Source organism: Mercurialis annua, linkage group LG4 (genome assembly GCF_937616625.2).
Source record: "Mercurialis annua linkage group LG4, ddMerAnnu1.2, whole genome shotgun sequence".
In the NCBI taxonomy this organism is placed as follows: domain Eukaryota; kingdom Viridiplantae; phylum Streptophyta; class Magnoliopsida; order Malpighiales; family Euphorbiaceae; genus Mercurialis; species Mercurialis annua.
Genome location: NC_065573.1, coordinates 27,122,048 through 27,146,910, shown reverse-complemented (window position 1 = coordinate 27,146,910; position 24,863 = coordinate 27,122,048). Strand labels below are relative to the sequence as shown.

General features: G+C 33.6%; 4 protein-coding genes and 1 long non-coding RNA gene across 9 annotated transcripts; 2 read left to right on the top strand and 3 right to left on the bottom strand.

Annotated features, from left to right (window-relative positions):
• The first annotated feature begins 17 nt into the window (after positions 1–17).
• Positions 18–2,856, top strand: LOC126679171 (pentatricopeptide repeat-containing protein At4g02750-like). Its single transcript, XM_050374125.2, has one exon. The coding sequence runs from the start codon at positions 391–393 to the stop codon at positions 2,602–2,604; it is 2,214 nt and encodes a 737-aa protein (XP_050230082.1). The 5' UTR covers positions 18–390; the 3' UTR covers positions 2,605–2,856.
• A 710-nt stretch (positions 2,857–3,566) lies between these two features.
• Positions 3,567–9,844, bottom strand: LOC126679176 (AP2-like ethylene-responsive transcription factor AIL7). Of its 5 annotated transcripts, XM_050374139.2 has the most exons (8): positions 8,476–9,844; positions 8,196–8,393; positions 7,683–7,782; positions 6,634–6,679; positions 4,842–4,898; positions 4,643–4,699; positions 4,497–4,564; positions 3,567–4,393 (listed from the first exon to the last, which is right to left on the bottom strand). In XM_050374139.2, the coding sequence occupies exons 3-8, from the start codon at positions 7,738–7,740 to the stop codon at positions 3,792–3,794; spliced, it is 888 nt and encodes a 295-aa protein (XP_050230096.1). In that variant the 5' UTR covers positions 7,741–7,782; positions 8,196–8,393; positions 8,476–9,844; the 3' UTR covers positions 3,567–3,791. The 5 variants fall into 5 exon arrangements, with proteins under 5 accessions (XP_050230096.1, XP_050230095.1, XP_050230093.1 ...); XM_050374138.2 differs by lacking the exon at positions 8,196–8,393 and having other exon boundaries at positions 8,419–9,844; XM_050374136.2 differs by lacking the exons at positions 6,634–6,679; positions 8,196–8,393 and having other exon boundaries at positions 8,419–8,826; positions 8,947–9,843.
• A 2,885-nt stretch (positions 9,845–12,729) lies between these two features.
• On the bottom strand, positions 12,730–15,545 carry LOC126679173 (uncharacterized). Its single transcript, XM_050374130.2, has 3 exons — positions 14,864–15,545; positions 13,702–14,033; positions 12,730–13,413 (listed from the first exon to the last, which is right to left on the bottom strand). Exons 1-3 carry the CDS (start codon positions 15,442–15,444, stop codon positions 12,920–12,922), a joined length of 1,407 nt encoding a protein of 468 aa, XP_050230087.1. The 5' UTR covers positions 15,445–15,545; the 3' UTR covers positions 12,730–12,919.
• A 419-nt stretch (positions 15,546–15,964) lies between these two features.
• LOC126677772 (transcription factor bHLH48-like) lies at positions 15,965–20,929 on the bottom strand. Its single transcript, XM_050372549.2, has 7 exons — positions 20,055–20,929; positions 19,831–19,956; positions 19,665–19,730; positions 17,517–17,585; positions 17,149–17,220; positions 16,744–16,954; positions 15,965–16,327 (listed from the first exon to the last, which is right to left on the bottom strand). The coding sequence occupies exons 1-7, from the start codon at positions 20,583–20,585 to the stop codon at positions 16,290–16,292; spliced, it is 1,113 nt and encodes a 370-aa protein (XP_050228506.1). The 5' UTR covers positions 20,586–20,929; the 3' UTR covers positions 15,965–16,289.
• Positions 20,930–22,700: 1,771 nt separating this feature from the next.
• On the top strand, positions 22,701–24,414 carry LOC130015448 (uncharacterized). Its single transcript, XR_008790623.1, has 3 exons — positions 22,701–22,978; positions 23,066–23,157; positions 23,791–24,414. It is a non-coding gene; the product is annotated as an uncharacterized LOC130015448 (long non-coding RNA).
• The last annotated feature ends 449 nt before the right edge of the window (positions 24,415–24,863 follow it).

Genomic DNA, 24,863 nt, shown 5'->3' with positions numbered 1-24,863 from the left:
ACTAATGTTGTTTCAGCCAAACCATTAGCACAAAAAATAAGACAATTGGTTAATTGTTGAGTTTAGAATTTTGATGATGAATATATAGTGATTATGATGTAATTGAAGTGATTATGATGTAATTGAAGTGAATTTTGATGATGAATATATGGGATTTTGAGTCTGGTACGCTCTTTCAAATGTTAAGAAGCACTTTCTTAAGCAGACGTGGAAGGCAGAAATGAAAACTTGAGCAGCAAGAAAAGGGAAATTCTGAGCTTTTATAGTTTTTTTTTGTCGAAAAGCTTTTATATTTTACATCTGATGGCCTTATTTTGTTTGCAAACTGAATGATTCATTTTTTGCAGCAATTCTTTTCAAACTTGAAAAACAGATTGCTCAAATTTGACCATGAAAAGGAGGCTACTGCAAAGTAGTTGTATCTTCCACCAAAATCTAAAAATCACCCAGTTGGGAAGATGCGGTCGGATCGATGATGCCATCAAAATTTTCCTTGGAATGTCCAAAAAGAACACTGTCACGTACAACTCAATGATATCTGCCTATGCAAAAAATGGCAGGGTTGTAGATGCACGCAATCTGTTTGATAAAATGCCTAGCAGAAATTTAGTGTCTTGGAATACTATGATTGCTGCTTATTTACACAGTAATAAGGTTGATCACGCCTATGGTATATTTGTTAAAATGCCTCACAGGGATATTTTCTCGTGGACTTTGATGATCACTTGCTATACCCGTAACGGGAAGCTCGAGAATGCCAGGCAACTTTTGGATTCACTTCCTTGTTGCTATAAGAGAGATACGGCTTGTTGGAATGCAGTGATTGCTGGCTACTCCAAGGAAGGGAGATATGATGAAGCCAAGAGGCTGTTTGATTCTATGCCTGTTAAAAATTTAGTTTCTTGGAACTCGATGCTAGCGGGGTACACGAAAAATGGACACATGTGTTCGGCTTTGAAGTTTTTTCAAGAAATGGTCCATCGCGATGTTGTTTCGTGGAATTTGATGGTGGACGGATTCGTTCAACTTGATGATTTGGATTCTGCTTGGGATTTTTTCGTGAAAATTCCGGAGCCAAACATCATTTCTTGGGTTACAATATTATGTGGGTTTGCAAGAAAAGGAAATGTTTTGGAGGCTAGGAGGATTTTTGACCAAATGCCTAGTAGAAATGTGGCATCCTGGAACGCAATGATTTCAGCATATGTTCAGAACCACAAAATTGACGAGGCTGCTAAGCTATTTGAAGAGATGCCGAGGAGAGATCCTGTTTCATGGACCACGATGATTAATGGATATGTTCGGGCTGGTAAGCTTGATGAGGCAAGGAAAACACTAAATGAAATGCCTTACAGCGACATTGCTGCCCAAACAGCAATGATATCTGGTTATATTCAATGTAATAAAATAGATGAAGCTTGTCAAATCTTCAGGGAGATAAGTAACCCTGATTTGATTTGCATGAACACTATGATTGTAGGCTATACACAATGTGGAAGAGTCGATGAAGCTATCCGTCTATTCGAAAAAATGGTCAAAAAGGACATAGTTACATGGAATAATATGATTATTGCGTATGCTCAAGTAGGACAAATTGATAGAGCTCTGAGGATCTTTGAAGAGATGGAAGAGAGGAATTTAGTTTCCTGGAATTCCTTAATTTCGGGTTTCATGACAAATGGGTCATATTTGGATGCTCTATGGTGTTTTGTTTTGATGCAATCTGAAGGAGAGAAACCTGATCAATTTACTTTTGCTTGTGGACTAAGTTCTTGCGCTGCTGTTGCAGCTCTGCAAGTTGGCCGGCAGCTACACCATCTCCTGGTTAAGAAAGGTTATGTGAATGACTTATGCATCTGCAATGCTTTAATCACCATGTATGCTAAATGTGGAAGAATCTTGGATGCTGAGCTTGTATTCAAGGGCATTGATCATGCTGATGTGGTGTCTTGGAACTCTTTGATTGGTGGGTATGCAATAAATGGTTACGGAGAAGAGGCAGTTAAGCTGTTTCAGGAGATGAAGTTAGCAGGAGTGGCGCCTGACCAAGTCACTTTCATTGGAGTCTTGTCTGCATGTAGTCACGCTGGCCTTGTTGATCAGGGTTTGGAATTGTTTCAGTGTATGATTCAGTTTTATGCAATTGAATCACTGGCCGAGCACTATGCTTGTGTTGTTGACATGCTTGGCCGGGTAGGGAAGTTAGATGAGGCCTTTGAATTGGTGAAGAGAATGAAAATTAAGGGCAATGCTGGTGTGTGGGGTGCGGTGCTCGGGGCTTGCAGAACTCATGGAAATTTGGAACTTGGAAAACTAGCAGCTCACAAGCTTCTAGAAATCGAGCCTGACAGGACATCACGTTTTGTACTGTTGTCAAACATGCATGCTCAGGCAGCAAGATGGAGTGAAGTTCATGAAGTAAGGGCGTTAATGAAAGAGAGCAGCTCGGGAAACCAACCTGGCTGCAGCTGGATTGAATTGAGAAACCAGCTACATACTTTTCTCTCTGCTGATTCAACTCTGCCCATTGCAACAGACCCTCGTAAAGTTTTGCAAACTTTAATGGCTCACATTACAAATGAGACAGTTTCTTGCAGCGTATGAGCGCACAAGAGATGGCCAGTGATGACAGGAAACGTGAGAACCAAGTCATCCTTGCAAGGAAATCCACCAACTGCAGTAAATTAGACGTAGATTAGTTTCTGATGTCCAATGCAATGCTTGGATTACTATAATTACTTGTAATTTTTCCTTCCTAACTCTGATGTAGAAACAGTGCATGAATATATTTAGATCTGATTTTTTGGATTGTATGTTTGTTAAGTATCTATATGAATGAAAAATGCATTTTTCACATAGAGCCGTGTTTCAGCATTTTAGTTTAAGTGCAACTTATGATGTGGGTGTTGAAATATGATGTAATGCATAAGGTACTAACTAATGTTGTTTCAGCCAAAACATTAGCAGGAAAATATAAGACTATTGGTTAATAGTTGTGATTAGGATGTAAACTAGCAGGAACTTGAATGTTAAGATGTGAATTTATGCATATGATTAATGAATAGGCTTGTGGTTCATAGACAAGAACAGAGTAGGATTTTATGTTCTGTTTGTTTTTTCAGGTCTGCCCTTTTTGCTTGGTATGCTTATATGATGATTCAGTTCAAGAGCATCAAGAAATGTTGGTATTGTGCTATATGGTTTTAGTGCACTCAGTTTCAAATGTTGGTATTGTGCTATATGGTTTTATGCAACTATTTGTCAAAACATTTTTTTATGCAAACTGAATGATTCATTTTTTTTGCGGCAATTCTTTTCAATGTTTCCGTACACTTTTGCTACTATATAGACAAGTATGTTGGTATATTTATCTTATGATTACTATCAAATTTTGATACTGATATTCAGTTTTCAAGAATGATGGACAGACTATGACTCTATTTATCTTATGATGAGCACTGCCAAATTTTGGTACTGATAATTCTCTTTAAGTGGCAACACTTATATCTTGGTAATTATGTTTTGATAAATTAGGTAGAGAACTACAAATCTTGAAATTCAAACAATTCATTAATAACATAACTATTAGGATATCAAATGATTTTACCAAAAAAACACATTACAACTGTCATTTAACATTCATAATCCAATAAGTTTCCACTTCTCAAGCACTCATTGGACTTATCAGTTCTAATAACAATAGAAACACATTGCTATTGCTCTTTATTACATATACTGCTTTGTATATTTAGTCTTTACTGCATACAGGCTGCAGTTATAAACTTCTAAATTCAGATATCAATAACCCTTTCTTTCCCTTTGTTCTGATTGTTGCTGTCATAAGCCTCGAAATAACTCGAGCTTGCATGTTGAAATCCCAATCCCTGAGCTCTTAGGGAGGCTTCTGTGGCTGAGCTAGTCTGGTAGGGACCAAACCAGCTGTATGGAACAACCCGTGTCGCATAAGAAGCCCGATCATGCCTGCTGTCATACCGGCCCTGATCTTCTTTTGACTGTAACACTTGATGGTAGGGGCTGAATGGGCTCAAAACTCCATGCTCGAAACGAGAGGTTGATGCTTTTGCAGCAAGCTCCCTTCTTGCAGCTGCAAGTGTCCAAACCATATACTGCTTTCTGTCCACTTCTGAGACCACGCTTTTCGGTACCACATTAAGGTGAAAAGCTGCAGGCTTTCTGGGAGACTGCTGCTGCTGCTGACAATGCCTTATTGTTTGCAAATCCAACTTCGCTTGTTGCTGCTGTAGGAAAGCTAGCTGGCTCTTGATGATAGATTCAACATCATAACACCTCAAGCTATAGTTGGTGATGGCTCGGTATCCCTTTTCTCTTATACATTGTACATCAAATGCAATTGCGGCTCCCTCTTCAGTATCTATATTCATAGTTACAACATGCGAAAAAAATAAGAGAAAGATGAACTTATTTACAAAGAGCACGTAAATAATGTAATCTTGAAATGATGCCCGTAGACTGACCATACAATCCCAAGAAACAATCTTTGCTAGTTCCTTTCCTTGCTAGCCATTTCCCCGTGACTTCATTCCTGTTTCGGATATACATAATAATACATGAAACACAGAGAATTAAGGATCAGGGAAGTTAGATTAACAATTCAAAGTACCTTACAACTCCGCGAAACTTAGATTTAGATTTGCCTCTTGCTAAGCTATCGCTTGACCTACATAATAATAAACCACTTAAGGAACTATGTACATTGTCTTTCCATATCAGTTTTGCAATTAAATAGTTGAGTACATACGAGTCAAAGAAGAGGCTACATTACTGCTGCATATTTTTTTAAGAATTTATTCAGCATTTACCTTCTAACATAGGCTGCTTGATCTTGGCCAGTCATTTGTGATATCTTTTTCAATGCCCTGAAATGATAATTAATCAGCTAAAATTAAGACTAAAGTTTGATCCACCACTAATCCAGAATGACTCAGATGTCGCACAAATAAATGATTTCATTAAACAATGTATCATAAAGCATTTTTGGACGTACAAAAGATCTATGAAAAACTCCATTAACACCTTTGTTTTTAGCATGAAGCTAGATGGTTTAAAGTAGCATTCGCTACTTATCTCGCTACAGTTAGCAATCTCAGTGTCCTTAATTGGTAAAGACTAATCCGTTTGAACAAATAAAACTCGACATATTACGAAAAAGATAAAAAAATCAAGCACGGAACAAATTTAAATGTGATTTAAGAAAAGAAAAATACTGTCCATTTTGGTATTAGCGCACTTCATAATAACAATAATAACCACTCAACCAATTATTGATTATAGTTGAAACATATTCCATTTTCTCGTTACTTTGCACCCTTCAATTTATTCATAACCCTTAATATCAATATAGATTCTAATGCCTATATAAAATACAATCCAGTAATAAACACAGGTTAGAATGCACCTACACACAAACTGTCATCGTGCATGTTCTCAATGTATAGCTTACTAAATAGAAGAATCGTTTAACCTAAAGTTGTAAACCATAAATCAAAAAGCACAATGAGAATTAAAAAAAAAGATATTAATTTCATCTATTTGTTTATTTTCAGTATCCATTGTTATCACAGCACAGATAAGCATATCGATATTCACCTAGATCGGTGTATAATTATATGTTTCCATCACCTATGGTTTTTTGTCTAGAAAAATATTATTACTTGTACCATTAGATATCTCAACATCCTTAATCTTAGAAACAAATTCATTCATAAAAATGATATTCAACATAAAACAAATGTATCGGAACAAGAATGAGATAAATATATAAGTAATTCTCGAATGTAAAATAAAAGTTATTTCCTTCCTACTACTTGGTATTACTATTTAACAATTTCCATCAGTAAAAAATCTTATAACATAACCGACCACGTGCTCTGTTTTTTTATTACTATATCCTCCTAAATATTTAAATAAACATAATCCATTATGAACCATTCAATAGATACTTAATTGGCCACGTGTGATAATTAATTATCTTTTTCTCAAGTATCTCGTGTGCATGCCAAATTAGCATATCCTATGATAACTAACGAAATTGTGTAATTAATGATATGGTTTTTGTAACAAGTATAAATATCTAAAATCAATTGTCATAATATATATCTACGAATGAAGTTGAAGAAAACATTTTCGCAATTTTATGACAAAAGATAGATCATGATAACCAGTTAGCCAGCTTCAAAAAGGTTTGAAAATGTACCAAAACATAATTGGCACAATCTATTAAAAATTTAAGCAATGTTCAATTAGTTTCAAGAAACACTAGACCAAGAAAATTCATAATACTAAAATTTCAATCCCGAGTGACTGAAAATGGCTATAAGATAAATAGGCTTGAACAATTTTCTCAATCAATAAGCAGTTAATAATTTCTTCAAAAGAAAAAAAGTTGATCACAATGACAAAATTATACCCTTTGTACAATGTTAGCAATTATCTTTGTTATTTCCCTAAAAGTCCTACATGCAAAACTGAAAACAAAATGTTTACACAAACAACTTAAACAGAAAACCTTCTTCCAGTAAATTGAAATTCATTTTAACATAGCCTTGATGTCTTGCCTTATGAACATTAGTTTGAAGCAAACATGACTCTTACCTATTATTGATGAGTAAGTTTCTTGCCAGATCCTTTTGAGTTGCACCTAATTCAACAAGTAATAACCCTCAAATTCCAACTATTCCAAATCTCTAAAACGAAGTTTTAAATGATCGAGATATGCAATAAAACAAGAATAAGAAACTATTCATTGAGAGAAATGAAAAAAAAATAAAGTTGGTGATAATGAAAGAAATAAAAATAGGTAGAAATTAATTAAAAAAAATAAAACCTAATTTGAAGAAGGATTTTAGTATATCAGTTTGTCATCTTTATCTACTAGACATGAAACTCACACAAAATTCTTTCTCATAGTAGTGCTTGTGCAACTACCTTGCCTTTTTCTTCTGTAAAATTTAGTGAATTTGTTGACAAATAAAACTAATTAATAGTTGTAATTTTAAATTTGTGCCAGGCACCAGAGGCATCTTTGGACATTTTGCATTAGCAAAATCGTGACTTTCCATATATCAATAAAAGTTACTGTTAATAGATTACGATTATAAAGGTAGTTGGACTATACTGCCATATTTGTTCTATTAGCATTAAATTCTTCATGCTACTTTTTCCATGTGAAGGATTTCAGGGTAAGCCTAGCTTAGATTTTGTATTAAACTCACATTTTTCTTCAACCCTTACAGCCAACTCTCTCCAACACACATACTATATATAAACATCATTACATGCAAGCTCATGCAGCAGTTGATAAAGTTGCATAAAATGATATCAACAGTTGCATGCATACATTAGGTTGTTACGCAATATTAAGGGACTACATTTTAAGTTTTTAATATTATTGTTTTTATGAATTCATAACATCGACGCTTTAACGTGTAATTAACCTTTTGAGGGGATATTGGAAGCAAGTTTAAATTATGAGAGGAATAAATATTTCTCGAATTCAAATCTTATATCCATCATTAATATTGCAATGTAATTATCCTAAAGCTAACGTTAACCCATTTTAGACTCAGTCATCGATTCAGATACCTGCCTACCCAAAAGATATTTCAGGCTTAGTAACAGGAGAACGAGAAAAGTTGCAATACCTTGTTTTATTGCAAGGGCAAAGAGGAAACACAATTTCTGCAACTGAACCACTAGCATTTAATGGAAGTGTCAGAATGTGCCAATTACATATTAGATCACCTGCAAAAAAATTAGTCAAACAACCAAGGAAAAGATAGGTCGGGACATGGTAAGATGAGTGCATTTATATGGGATAGGTTTTATCAATTGTTATGATAGTAAGTTTAAGAGAAACGACTAATATACTTTTAAGCTTACAGTAACAGACACCAGATTCTGTTCCAGAAAAACACTTTTTACGTGATATACTGATAATAGAAGGCAATTTGGGTCGATAACTTATCTAGGATAAAAGCTTGTGCAAAACTTGAGATCAATATAATGCTTAACATTCAATATGAACAAAAGATGCAGTGCCTGATAAACGACCTTTGTTGAATCCTTTAAAATTCACAAGAATATAAGATGTTGTGTTTGAATAAATGTATTGATGTAGATACAAGGGAAGGTGGACATCGTTGCTTGACATTTACCTTGCTAAAGTTAGCTGGAAACATTTTCTTCTTTCTTCAATAAACTAAATTGAATTCGAGTACGCTGTTAATTTCTCCAATTAATTCATGTCATGGATGATCTTATCACCCTCCATTTCAGATGCAACTTTGTTCTCCAACTAGTACTTAAATTGCTATAGCCCTCTCACATTCTTTACAAGCATATGAAAACATAATCTGAGTAAAAAGTTCAAAGAATTACCAATAGTCACCACAAGAACAGATTCCCTCGACATTATGATGGAACTGGTTCTTATACCTCAAAGACGCTTCTCTTCCATGAACCTTTGATACAGATTTGGCAAAACTGTGGCAATCAACACAGGTGCAGAGGTTTTTTATCACTCTGATTAGAAGCAGCAATGAGTCTGAAAGCCAAAGCTAGTTTTTCACTGTGGCCTAGAAGTATTTTCTTTTTTTGCTCCGCATCCACATCGTATAAAACACAACTCGGGGAAGGGACATATAAGGATTCCTTAAACTTGATTGATTATGCCCTCACCCAGGTCACCCTCCCAAATACTTCTTCTCCTTGGATGGGAGTGTCACTTGCATGATAAGTATGCAGGATTTGGTCAAGTTCAATCCAACTTCTTCCTGGTTCTTTCTCCTGCAGAAGCATATAAATTGGAAAGGATTACGTAGTTTCCAGCATTTTCAGGTTCCATCTGCAGAAGTTGATGACCTACAAATCATCCAATATCAATATTTGAATGAACTGTACAAGCACCTAAAAGTGAATCCCAAATGGCACCAGTTGGTTTAGAAGGCATCATTTTGATGAATTTAAATGCCTCTTTTATAGGACCAGCACGGCCAAGCAAGTCGACAACACATCCATAATGATCCATCTCTGCATTGATCCCACTACTTTCTTTCAGCATCTCATCAAAGATTTACGGTCCTTTATTTACAAATCATCCATGACTCAACATCCATGACTGCTGCAGGATAGAATAGCCAAAACCTTACTGTCAAATTTTACTTTATTTTCATCTCTCATCAGGTCAGCAGCATGTGTTCCAATTCCGTGCATACCATACCCCACAGGCATTACATTCCATGAAATAAGAGTTAGCTCAGGCATGCTATCAAAATTCCTTGTTGCATAATTAAGTTATCCAGACTTTAAGTGCATATCAATCATAGAATTTTGAGGAGCTACAGGTAATTCACATTGAATTAATGCAGCAAAGCCCAGAGAATGAGGTAAATACACTAGCATAAGTAACATGAACTCATTTCTTTCAGACATTTCATCAAACAAGTGTCTGTATAGTAACTAAATTCTATCTCAGCTTTATAGTAACTAAACAATATACCTGATCTGAGCATCTGTATAAAAAGACGCAATGCATCAACAGAAAGCCCTCTTTGAGAATACCCAGAAATCATGGCAGTCCAAGACACCGCATTTCTTTCAGACATTTCATCAAACAAGTGTCTTACAATTGATACAGGCAATAATCAGCAGAGCTGGTGGGTTAATGGGTAATGACTAATGAATGAGAGGGTATGAGTGTAACAGCTTCGAAAGTTGCAGGAGAAAAAATAAAGTTTACTTTGTATAGTAAGTTCATGTCATGGTTTGATCGTAGTATTCAATTTAATTTGTTGAAGGCAAAATCCATCCTAAGGCTCTTCTATTTTGCCATTTTGACTCAATAAACCCCTACTTTAAAGTTCGTCACTGATGAGTCCCTTTATTTTTATTATTGATATTTTCAGACCCTTACGTGGATGGAAAATGGGAAGTGCGTCTCACTCCCCATTAATTAACAGAAAAAAATGATGTGGCATTAATTTTGAGGACTTGTTTCATATAAAATCACACTTTAAATAAAAAGTGCAAAATAAAATAAATTTGATGGCAAAGTTATTATTTTGTCATCATCTTCTTCCCTCATTACATATATTTTTCATATTTTATCTTCTCCCATTATAACAAAAACCGAAAGTTCAAACTTCAAGCGACAAATTTATAAATAGCAATTGAAGTAATATGATGTGGATTCTTTAATAAATAGATAGACTTCTCGTCAAACATCAGCAGCACAACGTCCTCAACAACAATTGTCGATTTCTCTACGCCGTCGCATGCTAGAGGACAAAACTTTGGCATTATTATTTTGAAAATCTGAGATCAACACACTTGCTAAAATTGAATTTGAAGATAACCCATATGGCTAGATCGATGGAAACGATTAGAAATCGAAATGGATAAAGCTAATTTTGTTTTGAAAGTAAGAAAAAGATATCATTTTTCACGGCAACAATGAAAAATGATAAGGTTGTGTTGTGTTCAAAGAAGAAGCAGAGTAAACCCAAGAAGAAGAAGACTTTTGACTTGTATGTTCAATAACTTAACATGGGTTTTATTAATTTCCCATTTATTTGCTGTAGCAATCTAATTTCTGAGTCTGAATCCTCAATTTTAGTCTGTGTTATGTTCAAAAAGCTTGTTATTGGTCACTTCATTTCAGAAAGTTATGAATAATATGGTTGTGTTGTTTGTATTGATCAGTGCTAATGTATTCTAAGAAGGTATTTTAGTCTTAATTTCGTTTTGGATATGGAAGAAAAAAATATCATTTTCACGGCAATTTGATAAAGAAGATGAAGTGAAGAAAAGAAAACATATATTTAGAGTCCCTAAAATTTTAGGCAAAATGTTGTAAAAAGGCCAAACCTTTCATAAAAGTTTCACAAAAGTCATGATCTTTCAATTTTGTCGATTTTGGCCAAAAACTGATTATTTGATTTCACAAAAGTCCTTACCTTTCAATTTTATCGATTTTGGCCAAAAATAAATTATTTGGTTTCACAAAAATCCTGACCTTTCAATATTTGGCATGCCACATAGGCGTCACATAGGCAAATTGAAATCAAATTGAGAGTTGGCCACAATTGAAACCAAATAATTTGTTTTTGGCCAAAATTGACAAAATTAAAAGATCAGGACTTTTGTGGAACTTTTATAAAAGGTTTGGCTTTTTTATGATATTTGTCCAAAATTTTATGTATATTTATGAGGATTAAAAGTAAAAATGTCAGAGTAGTTTTCTTTTTCACTCTCTCATTAACGGAGAGTGAGTTTCACTTGCCAATTTCCATCCTTGTAAGGGTTTAAAAATGCGATTTTTGAAGGTAAAAAGATTCGGCCGTGACGAACTTTAGGGTAGGGCCTTATCGAGTCAAAATGGTAAAATAGAGGGGTCTTAGGATGGGTTTTGCCTTTATTGAACTGATTCGACTTATAAACATTATAAAAATAATTACGGCTCGAATTATTTAATAATTAATTTATTTTAAATTTAAACTAACATGCTATTTAAAACTTAAATTAATATTTTGTAATTATTACACATTCTTAAAACATCAATATTTATAGTGTGATTCATGGTTGCGACTTATTTGTGAAGCCAAAGGATACAAAGTATAATCTATATATATTTATATATAGTATAATCTTGAACTCCAAAAGAGTTTTCACACAATTTCGCCAAGTGTTTTTTCTATATTTCATCCACGTATATAATTATATTTTAATTTATTTTAATTTTTATTTATATAATTTAATTAACTATTTCTTAAACACACAATAAATTTATAGTTATGAAATTTAAAGAGTTTAATATAAATTATAAAATTTGAAGAGTTTTGTTTAATTATTTACTTTTTTAAATTATGACATAAAATATATTTTAAAAAAGAAATTTGATTAAAATATTTTAAATATAAAAAATGAAGGTTTAAATCCATTGTTTTTTTAAAAAATTAAAATTATGAAATTAAAATTTAAAGAAAGAAATTTTATTAAAAAGATAATTAAAAAAAATGAAGGTTTTAATCCATTGTGATATAAAAAAATTACATTTAAAGAGTTTTTTTATACATCATTAATGTTACAAACTATGAAATCAATTATTATTTTTTATTAGTTAATTTAATTAATTGTAAGTTTTTAAAGTCATTTATTATGAAATCTTAAAAGTCTTTTATATTATTAATATTTGTAAGTTATGAATATGAAAAGACTATTTTTTATATATAAATGAGAAACATCAACCACATTTCATATACATAATATCTTATCTTATATACATGTATGCACTTGGATACTAAAAAAAAGGTATGTATTTGTTATCTTTTCAAATGACAAAATATATTTATATTTCAGAAAAAATAAAATTACTTATAGTTAATTTTTTATTATTATGCTCAATTGATGTGTTTTAATTATAAAAGAGAAAAAAAGCACGCATGTTAATTTATAGTTAGAAAGTATATCCGAATGATATTATTTTTCTTTATTTGCTTGGTGGTGATGTGCATAAATCATATTCTACGTGTGTTCTTAGTTTTACAACTGTATATGATCATGTAATGAAAGAATTATTTAACTTTTTTACTATTCAAATTTTTCATGTATCAAATAAGATATTATAAAAATTAAATTATTTGTTGTAGACTTTATTATCAAACCCGCAATCGCGGGCATCGACCTACTAAGTTTATATGACGAAGAAAAATTATTTATTGCACACATCACATCCCGTTTTCATACAACAAATTTTCAACTAATCTGCTAGAAATGTATATTCCAATCTTCAAATAATCATGCACCAATATGTATCCCATAATTTGTCGAAAAACTCGAAACCACCAAGCGAAGGCTTTCCCTGTAGTGGGTCCTGACTGATTCACTGTTTGTACAAACCAGAATGGAAATTAGAGAAAGAAATGTTATTAACAGTCCAAGGCCTGAAATCAAGAGGATTATCCCATTGTTCAGTCCGATTCTCAGTGTCGGACCATCTCATATTTACATTCTCAATCTCAAACCCTTCAATGTGTTCCATGATAATCCCAGCTGCACTATGATTCACTAAACCCTGGCAGCCGGGTCTGTAGTCTATCAATCCACCTTCGTATTCGGTCCATCTTCGGTATGTGAGATTGACATTAGTGAACCTCAAGTTGCTTAACAGACCGCCTTTAGAACCTGATAAGAAAACACCATTTTCTGAAGTTGCTGATATATTGACGAAAAGGATATTCGAAATTGAGCCCTCTTTTGCATTCGAGTCACGTGGGCAGGTTGTCACGTAGATAGGCTCTGCTCTTCCCCACCATGATGGATGATAGTATCTCGTTGTAATGTTTATGTTTGAGAATGTCACATCTCTAACATTTCCTGCACAGTTGGTTGAATGAATGAGAAGAAATATTGCATGGGAACTCTAAAAGGAAAATGCTGAAATGGAAAATGCCAAAAAAAAACCAGCTTAGGTTAATTATATTTATATATAATATAAAAGTATTTAAAAAGTTTTTATGGAAATGGAAATGAAAACAAAAAACTAAAACGTAAGACACAACAAGTTTTGTGCAATATAGACAGAGTAGTATTCAGACAGATCTATAAGAACAAAATGTACTATTTTAGAAAAGTCAACTTTCACTGGAAGAAAGAAGCAGTTACCTCCATCGCGCATCTGCAGTGCAAGCCCTCTATGAGAATCAACTATAGTGATATTGTCAAACAACAGATTCTTAAGATTGAACCAACTGGCACTTCCAAACTTGATTGCAGAAGATTTAGTTCGAATCCAAGAGTTGGTTGCAGTCAAGTTATATAGGGGGCCAGTATATGTCTTCGGGCATATGGCATCATCTCCAGTATCAATGTGGCATCTTGTAATCACTGTATTATTTGAATCCTCTATATCTATACCATCATTGTTTGGCGTATTGAAGTCGCCGTATATGGAAACATCATGAATAGATGTGTTACGGCATCTGACTATGTGCAAGCTACAAAATGCAATATGTTCATCAGACTGAATCCAACAGGAAACAGAATATAATATCTTAAAAACTGAGAATCGGAAGACAACAACCGACAAATAATCAAGTAGAGAAAATCAGCTCAATCATTTCGTTTTCTTAGAAGATTCAATCATATGTGCCATGTGATTGCTTAAATAGGTGCAGAAACGTGGGAAATATTCAAGCTTCACCATTTACAGGATGTTCATAATCTACTATGTATAGACAGAATTTTCGACAAAATCAAAGTGTTGAGAGATCCATCTGTTTCCTCTTATTCCCATGACCCTAAGGAATATATGAACATTCCAAGTAGATAGACACTCCAAAGTTCCTAGCAAGTCTAAGCAAATATAACTCTCTCTTGGAATTTAAGAAACAACACAAATGATAAAAATAGGAATATTAAAGAGAGAAAAAGGAATTGAAAGAGTAATATAAAACCATCCTTACAATTATTACATGATGCCCCCTTCCATTCTTAAGCTGGCGAGGCAGTACAGACACTCCATTCAATAACATTTCTCGTTTCGGAAACGTGTAGGACACTTGGCATTTCGGACACGAAACTTCATTTCTAACATAGGAAACCTTAAAATACTACTAATTCGCCGTGTTAGTGCTACCTAGCTAGGCTGGCAGTAGAAGCTGTAGCAAATTGCCATTGATTCTAATTAGTGTTCCAACTTAAAATCTTACAGTCCTAAAAACAACACTATGTTATCAATTGAACTAAGCCTAATCGGTTCTAACCAAGTATTTGGAGAGCATGAAATAAAGAAATTGAACTACAAATTAATAGATGATAAACTTACCACCAATACGCAGGTTGCTGAAACCTAACATTCCAAATACGAACATTATTACAACCAATGAACCCAACAAGCCTAGGTCTACACTCATCACCCAGACAAGCTCCGGTCCGATTCCAACTCACCATAACATTCTTAATCTCATCAAATCTCCTAACAAACCTCAACCCTTGACCGTCCACTACACCGCCTCCAGTTATCCCAACATCACTCGCATTCTCTGCCAACACAACGTACCATCTGCTGAACTCTCTAGGATCATAGTCTCCGATCTTTGTGCCGCCCAGTAAGGTAGCTCCTTCTTGAATGTGTAGAATGACTTTGGACTTGAGGTGGACGGTGGCTGTCAGGTACTTTCCCGGCGGGAAAGTGACGTGGCAGGTTGTTGATGGAGGGCAGGCGTTGATTGTGGTCTGGATGGGTATTGTGTCGTAGTCATGGCCGTTTCCGGTGGCGCCGAAGTCGGTGACGGAGAGGGTGGTGGTGGTTTGGAGTGGGAATTGTTGAATGGTGGCGTGGGGTTGGGATTGGATTAGAGGGAGGATGAGAAGAGTGATGAATGAAGCTGCTATTAATGGTGTCATTACAGGGAAGAGTTGCTATTGGGTGGCTTATTGCTTTGGTGTATTGATTATCCAATTGCTCAAATTATTTTGTACCACCTCAGCTAAAGCAATAAAATTCTCCAAAATTATAAATTTATCCTTAATTGACTTTGTATTAAATTGAAAGGGTAAAATGAACCTTTATTGTCTTTACAATTAGCCTTTTTGAATAAAGGTTAAGAATAAATAAAGAGTCATTTTCATTACTAAATTTATTTCAGAGACCAACCAAATTTTTTTAATAATATGGATAAACATATATAATTTTACTATAATTTTTTATTTTATTAGATTCTATACAACTGAAGATGGATAAATTATTTTTAAAAAATCTATTAATTTTCTAAATTGGTGATATTATTTAATAATTAAAATTTATAATATCATACACTTTATATAAATGCGCCTATAGATTTAAGGAGAAAAAGATAGCTCCTAAAAGAACTAATATTGGATGAAATGATTATTTATGTTGCTCATTATTTTGGGGCATGAGACATATACAAGGAGCCTCTTGAGAACATATATAGTAGCTAGTTAAGGAAGATCATAAATCATTCTTAGTTGGTTTCTTCTACAAATATGAATCAATCAATCATCTACATCAATTGAACTGACTCTCAAAAGTTAGTATATAAGATATATTATATAAATGATATGTAGTAAATTATAGAAGAATAACATGTATGAAATTTTCTCATCTCTAGCTGAGAGAATTCGACGATCGAGTCTTCAACCCGATATGAATGATGAAGTGACTCCCCTCTACTTGCTAAATATTTGACTATATACATGCTATTGCTGCAGCTTCTCCATTTCTTGCTTCATAGCTCCATTTTCAATTGACTTGAGTGCAGAGATGCTGCAGAGATCACAATCATTATTACTGCATTTTTCGCACACAATTTCAAGAAAACTAATTTCAACATTTGAGAAGTCATTATTTATAGTTCGGTTTCATATGTAGTACCGAGAATCAAGATACGGTAACGGAACCAGAAAATGAGGGAAAGGGCGCTAGAGAAGAAAAACGGATGGTGAGTTGGGAAGTGGAGGCAGAGTGAGATGATTAAATAAAGATTTTGTTATAAAATCAAAGTTGAGAAATTTTATTGTTATAAATCAAAGGGGACTACTATAGGAGAAAGAAGGAAGCTGGAAAGACCAAATTACCTATGAATCATAACAGTCATATGATTATGCTGCAATTACTAGATTTATTGAATCGTATGAATAACAGGGTGAAATTTGGGAGGAATCAAGTTAATTGCTCTCTACCTGAATTTGCTGAGGAATCATAACTCAAAAGAGAGTTCTCTGGAGTAATGAAGTTATAACTGTTTTCTTCTCTTTCCCAAACCGGCTGATGAACTGCGTCGGTGTGCCATTGCTGTTGCTGATATTGTTGTCTGCTCTCATTAACTTGGATTTCTGGCCATGCTAATGGCATAACCATGCCGGAGAAATTACTGTCCATAAGAGATCCACTCTGCAAGTTTTGAAGGACAATGTGGAAGCAACAGCTATAAGATTGAATTTGGATTTGTACAGAATGCACAAACCTCCCAAAAATTAAAGACAAACAGCTCACAGCTTGAGCACTAAACTTTACATGAACAAGAAAAATGAAAGTGAGCGATTTTCGCCTATCATGCAGCAAATATAAAGAATGGAAATACTTACTTCTGCTGCCAATATACTGTCAAGATTGATATCAATTCTGGGATTAACTGCTGCAAGTCTCATCGATAAGAACTGAAACCAGCAAACAAATGACCAGAATAAGATTGCTTTTCATGATGCGCTGCTTCATTTAAGATAAAATCGTGTTCTGCACTTCATTTCTTAATATGGAAATTGACAGAGGAAGCAAATGATGCTCTTTTTCTCCTTGCAGAGAAATAAATCAAGAGATTCAAAAAATCGACAAATAAAATAGTTCAGAATCATCATCTGTTATTATCATATCCCTAAGACTCCCACCCCTTCCTAATTAAAGAGAAAACAATCTTAAACTCCCATAACAGAAGTTTCACGAATTCTAGTCTAACCTCCACTTGCCGTTGTAATGATTGTACATGATTGATGATCTCATCCAGCACCAAAGCCGTCCCAGAGATCTGCATAGAAAGATGATCCTTACTCGGTTAATTGCTACTACTATAGATTTGGGAGCATAAATTACACTCTATTCAAAATTGAAGATTTCTCAGCAACAGAAATGTGAGATTTTTAAACCATTTAACAAAATTATTATATAAGATAGATTTTGCGGGTATAGAGGTACCCCAATTGAAGATGATGCCATGAAGCAGTTCTTAATATGACATAGGATCCGGTTTTGGGCTCTAATATTTGATGGTAATTAATGTTATATACAGCCAGAGAGAGGCCTATATATGTATATTTGAAATAAAAGGCCCACAGCCTTAGCCCTTGTTTGGATTAGTTGTCGCTATTGTTAGGAGCTGATCAAACGGTTGAAATAAATTTCAAAATGAAATAGTGAGCTTGGATTTTATCAACAGAAAAAAAAAATTCAAACACTCTATGCAACTTTCATGGTATAAGTTTGCTTAAATTTGACACCATGAATAACAGAAAGAAAAGAGAGAACTCTGATGAAAGTTGAAGGTCGAAAATGCAGGTCCTCATTTTTTTCATATTCAAAACTTCAAAAGAGTTCACACTCGGGCCCACTTGTAAACTTTATAAATGAAGGAAGAATAAAGCAGAAAATATCTCTGATTAAAGGGGAAACTCCTTAGTAAGAATATAGAAAAGAGCATGTCTTTACTGGCTTAAATTAATCCTTAGAAAGGATGCACTGCAATTTAAATAACTCCAGGTGGCCACTGGACTAATTTAAATTCTCATCTTCAGTTAGTAGATTGCCACCTTGTACATGTTTATCCATCAAGTAAGTGCATAGCGCCACACATTAAACTAGACCCAAATTCAAATCAATATCGCACAAGACATTACACCTCTGTCATGCTTCTAAACTTTCATAAAAATTATACATAGTGGTCCCTAAAAGGAAAACCAGTAATAAATGATGTCTAATTTTAAGTCTTGGCTAGGATCACTTCATACAGAAGATCATTATCCAATAGTATACAAGTTTTTATGCAGGAAACTACTTGTATGTAAAATGCCTAGCTATAAGGAGATATAAGGACACTACGGAGGCAAGCATCAGATTTGTGTTTCCACCGGATTCTAATAATCGGCTAATCAACTATCATATATTGCCCCTTTGCAGTTAAGTCTAAGTATTCTCAAACTTTTTTTTATCATCATCAAAGATGGATACCAAACTTGCAAGAGAAGTTGGTACCACTCAGCTTTCCAGCAGAGATCAAAACTTTTCCTGTCTTTGAATGGGACCCAAAACATTTGATCTTAACACAGACAGGATAACTAGTGCTTCAAGGCACATCCAGCTAGCATTTCCAACCAAATAAACTTCATGGGATCATTCAATCAAGGGTAGTATCGTCATCTTACAGAAACTAGCCTGAATATCAAGCTTCCAATGCTTTATTCTTTCAAACAATTACAAGTCCAAGTTAATCAACTTGATGTAAAACAAAAGTTTATATTGCCAGCGGACACACGGTTACTCCATAATTTAAACTGTACTTTAAAACTTTCAAGGCATATCAATTACCATTTTTCATATTTTTCTGGGCTTTACAAAGAGAAGTTCAGTAGATTCCAATCAAATGACCAGGGTAAAATAGGACTGAAAGGGAGATATGCATGTGCAACATCTCTGATAAACTTCAATTGACAAAGATAACCTCAAAAAGGACCTAAACATAAACAAAGTTTTCCTATGAGAAGGATAAGAAATACTGCAGGGAGACAATGAAATTACAGGAGTGCCACCTATACACAACCCCGCTCATAACTTTTCTTGGTACAAAAGCAAGACCCACTTTTTTTATTAGTGAAAAAAGGTGAAAGTGACAGACTTGTTAGTTGTTAATTAACCCACATAATCCAAACATATACCCACTACTTTTTAGTGAGAATTAGTACAATAATATAATTTATACAGATAGATAGATACCCTCCAATCTCCATAATTTAGGCCCTCATATGTAATAATATAAAATTGAAAAAAGATAATCTAAATCCAATGATTAATTAATCAATCATAACATTTTAAACCTAAATGACAACTAACTAACCTTATTGCAGCCTGGGACCAGTTCCTGAAGTAGCTTCATCCTTGCATTAATCTTCTCTCTCCTAGCCTAAATATATATAAAAACAAATTAATGTCAGATTAAAAAGTTAATTAAGTAGCCAATAATTAAACTGTTAACTGAGATTAAAAATAATTAATCAAATTACTCTCTCTGCCAAGCTATGGCTATCAGTGGCTTGACCGCGACGTGCTCGAACATGAACGTACGGAAGCTTTTCTCCATCTTCTTCACAATTCTCGCTATTTTTACTTTTCTTTGTTGACCCTTTACCCTGTTAGCGTAATTAATTATTAATTAAACAAACATCAAAACGAAACCTTAATTAAGTCAATAAAAACCCTAATTTGATTCTAATTTATTAATTGATACCTTCTTTTCTCTTTCCTTCCTCTTGACAGGTCTCTGTGCTCCATTCTCCATCGTCGGATGATCAGAAACTAACGGATGAGATTGATTAAGATATGATTCCGCCTCTGCCGGTTCATTTTTCACAGCTTTCTCGAGATTCGCACTTGAATTTGACGGTACTGAGCTTGTTGTCTCCGGCGAGTTACTATTGTTCAAATTCTCGCCGGCAAACACAGAAAATTTGGCTGCTCGTTCTATTAAGCCAGTGTTAGTAGGAAAAGTCAAATTAGCAGCATTGAAATGAGGCGGGCTATGATTCGGGCTTGAATTGACAACGGGTCGGGTTTTGAGAGAGAAATCAGGCGAGTGAAGTAGCTCCATAGCTTGATTACGAGGTAATTCGAGAAGGGCAGTAAAGGAACTTGCATTTTCCGGTGGCACAGAGATTAAGTGATGAATGTCTTCACTGAGTTGAAGAGAATCAAGAGCATTATCAACGGGTACGGGTACAGTAGGACTGGATCTAAGTCTAGGTCCAATGAGTGGCTCCATGAGTGATCAATTTGAGAGTTTGAGTAGAACCCAGTTGTTAAAATGGTGAGATATGAAGTGGGCAATGATTGAAGTAAAATGGGTGAAGTGAGTAAGCAGAGGTTTTGAAAAAGGTTGAAAGCTCTGGTTCTGGTGTTTGTGTTGGTGTTGGTGGTGTTGGTTGGTTGCAATGAGGATTTGGTTGATTAAGTTTGGTTTGGAGTGTATAAAAGAGAGTTAGCTAGTATGAGGCATTTCGAGTATGGAGAAAGCAATTGCTTGTATATATGTATTTGTGTGTGGTGGGGAGGGAAAGGGAAGGTAGCTGTTGTTGTGTTCAATTTAATGGCAAAATTGTTTTTAAGAATTTGGTTACACAGAAAGTTAGCATTTGTAGAGAGGGATTTTTTTAAACTTATTGAATTTCATTAAATCGAATATGAATGACAAAAAAAAGTTATTTTATGATTTAATGTTGGCACAAAATATAAAAACCGTTAAAATTATAAAAAAAAAACACAAAAAACACGAGTATGGCAAAAAGCAAAAATAATCTACAAATATGAAAATTCGGATCAAAAATTCCCTCTCACAAATAAAAGAGTGAGTTCATAATTTACTCTAATCAATTCTAATTAATTATAGTTGGTTATAATTAAACCAAATTAAATTAGAGATCTTTTAAACTTTTTTTAGTTAAATATATTATTAGTTCTTTTCTTTTTTTTCTATGTTACAACTGCCACTATCTCCGATAACAACGACTGATCACTCCTTCTTCTCCAACCAGATGGGTTAATCTCAGAATAAGACAAACTCATCGTCTCGGATATCTACTATGAGACGAGACGAGGAGCTCGCCTCAGTGCAGATCTTGTCTCAGAGTAGTCATGTTGAAACGAGAAAAACAAAGCTTTCTCATCTCAGATATGCTCTGAGATGGAGGAGGCTTCGTCTTTCCCGTCTCATAGCAAATCGAGGAAGACGATCGTCTTCCTCTAGTGGTGGTGGTTTCCGGTGATGGCAGTTTCCGCAAAAATGGTAAAAAGTTATGAAAAGGGCAAAAAAAAATCATAAAATTGTATTTAAAATTAATATAATATTTGCACTTTAAAATTTATAAAGATCTAATTCAGATTTAAACTATATCAAGTATCAATTTATAAAATGAAAAAAATATCAAGGACTATTATATTTGTTTTCTATGTAAAAAAATATCAAGGATTATTAAGAACATCGTTGTATCATTATATTAGAAAATGCAAATTTTTATCTTAAACAACGTAATTTTTGTCATTCGGTGCCTTGAGAATTCTTTTTCGTTAAGTTGAAAAATCGGAAAAAGACAAAATTTAATTTAAAAACCAAATAATAAAAAATGATATTATTTAGAGACTTGAAATGAGTTATTTCTAAAAAAATGATAACCTTTCGTGAAAGAGACTTTATACACTAATATATAGTATGTTCGATTAGCAGATTTACTTGTAAGCAAAACAAATTCCAATAAATGTTAATTTTATCCTTTGAAAAAAAAACCATGCATAACAAGCATATGTAGAGAGAGATGATAAAGGAAGGAAATATTATTTCTGAAGTTTATTAATCGTTCGAAATATATTTTTAAAATTTTGACTCATTATATAAATGAGGTATTTAAAATTTATAATTTACATAACTCAAATATACACCCCTAATTTTATCTTTTAAACATGTTATATAAATTAAATAATGTCAAATTTATAGTTTAAAAAAAAACACTTCAAGTTAACATTTTAATCAGTTTATTTTTTAAATGAGGTGAAAAAAGAATGATCGGAGCGATGTATACAAATTAAAGTTTAGGTGGAAGTAAATTGTTGAGCAATAGAATATTAAATTTGAGGGCGACTTTTCTGAAAATCTCAAACTTAACCTTCTTTAGTACAAAATGCACTTTTGTTGGAAGTATTATTATGGATAATCTACATAAATCCCCTAAAAATGACCATATCTAATATTTGGCTTCATATACGGTACCACTGAAGTTTGGATACCACATGTGTCATTCACCAAATATAACCTGTTATAGCAGGTAAGTTTAGCTTTTTGTCATTTAAGTTTTTTTTTTTTTGTTCTTTTCTTTTAATTTTCTTTCCTAAACTTAAACTAATCGAAAAAATTATTTATCCTTTACATTTTTCTGTTTTGTTTAAAGGAATAGATCGAGGATGGCTTCCAAAAGCATCGATGAGCGGTTATTTGACGGTAGCCAATTACCTTTGAAGAAGACAAAGCTGGAAGTAGAGGGTGAAGGCGGTGCTAAAGTTGTTGCTGCCGGTGATGAAGCAGAAAACAGAGGCTTATACATTTGCAGCAATTGCGACAATTGTGGTCTGCAATTTGACGACTCAGAAGAAACGGGGGCTTATGAGGTTAATTTACTTTAATGCTGTCTTCAGTGGATTACAGAAAGTTCATGTATGATTATTCACTTCATTAATTACTGTCTTTTTGTTTAGAATTTTGAGCATTTATAAGAAGTTATATGGGGCGAATGATGGAAGAACTGCCATGGCATTATGTACTTTAGCCAAACTGAACTGTTCAACAGGTAAGAGACGTAAATAATGTTACATTGAATTTTTAAGCAAACCAATCACAACTCATTTTGTTGAACTCGTTTGTATGTGGAGTAGAAGTTTGTATGCTTAGTTAATAATTGATGATAGTGTTTGTAATTGATAGTAACTGGCAGCTGTGATATTTTTGTTCAACCAAGAAGGATCAAGACAACGACTTGTTGTCCTCATGTTCTTTGATTCACTCGTCTATATGGTAAAGGAGAGAACTATATAATGTATGCCAATTTTGGTTATAACGTTGTTCAAGTGTGCTTATAGCAGACTAACTGGTTAGTTTCGCTTCCAGTAATTTGTTATAATTATTATTGTTAATAATTTCTTAGGGTTTTGGACGTGTAAATAGTTGAATATTTCCAATATCTGCTGCTTTTTGTAATTCGATTTTTGCTCATCTGATTTACCAAAAAGACATGAAATTCTCACATTAAGATAATAATGCAATGCTTTTAGAATAGGTGAGTTAGGTTATTTATTATAGAGTTTTTTGAATTTAATATAATTGCATTTTATGTTAATAATTTGGTTAAGTATTGTTCAGATGTGTAGCTTATAATGTTAGTCATTAGTCATTATTCAGTGAAATGATTAGCACGTTCTTGCAGATTCTGAATGAGGATTTGTGTCTGCCTGTCTGCTGCTTGGTTGATTCTGATCCATATCGGTTTGGTTTTGTTCCACAGATAGCTTCTTAATTGATTAATGCACGATTTTGGTTTCATTGAAATTCAAGTCAATCAAAAGCCAGAGTGAATTGATTCCTCTTTTCTTTTGTCCATCACTTCTATTTTGCAAGCAAATGGCCTAGGATGCTAAATTTCAGGGTGTCCCTGAAATACGTTGGTGTGGAGCTTTTCCTTATGCTCTCGAGAAATATGACCTTTCTTTGGTAGAGTCTTCTTCTTTCAACAGCTGAAGGTATTCTTTTGCTCATAAAATTGACTCATTCCTAATGTCTGCATATGTGTCTTTGGTTTGGTTCCTGATGTTTCTGTTAGAATTGTCTCATTCTATATGTCTGTGTATGGATCTTTGGTTTGGTTTCCTGAAAAAGTTAACTTTTTTTGTTTATATTTGATTGCATCTTTTCATTGTATTAGATTATGTAATTTTGTAGTTCAGACAGTTACCCTTTTGTTTGATTGCAGATTAGAAAATAATGTTAATTGATGGGCAACAGTTTATCTTTATGTTATTTTGGTTTTATGTGCAGTTTTTTGTTTCTAAAATTACCCTTTGGAGAAAATTATTTGATCATATGTATGAATCAACATTTCACTTAGTAGCTAAATTCAGATTTTTTATGGTGTACAAGGTTCAAATTATCATAGTTAAATTTATAAACCTGTTATATTTATTTGACATGTGTTGATTATAATGTTCAAATCTGCAAAGGCATTACACACAGATAAAAAAAATCACAAAGCTGTTGAACTTGTTGAATTCCAAATTGAGATTTGACAAATTTGAAATAAGAATTGTGCAATTGGATCTCTGAAATATTTTTATTAACAAGAACCCTGTATTCTCTTCGAATTACATGATATGAAGATCCTAGCAGCCAAAAAATTATCTAATTCAGCATTTAAAGCCAAAAATAAGGACACCATGGTGAAGGTTACAATTTCATCAAGAAAGAAACCTTGATGCTGCCCGTTGCGATAACAAATTTCAGGCA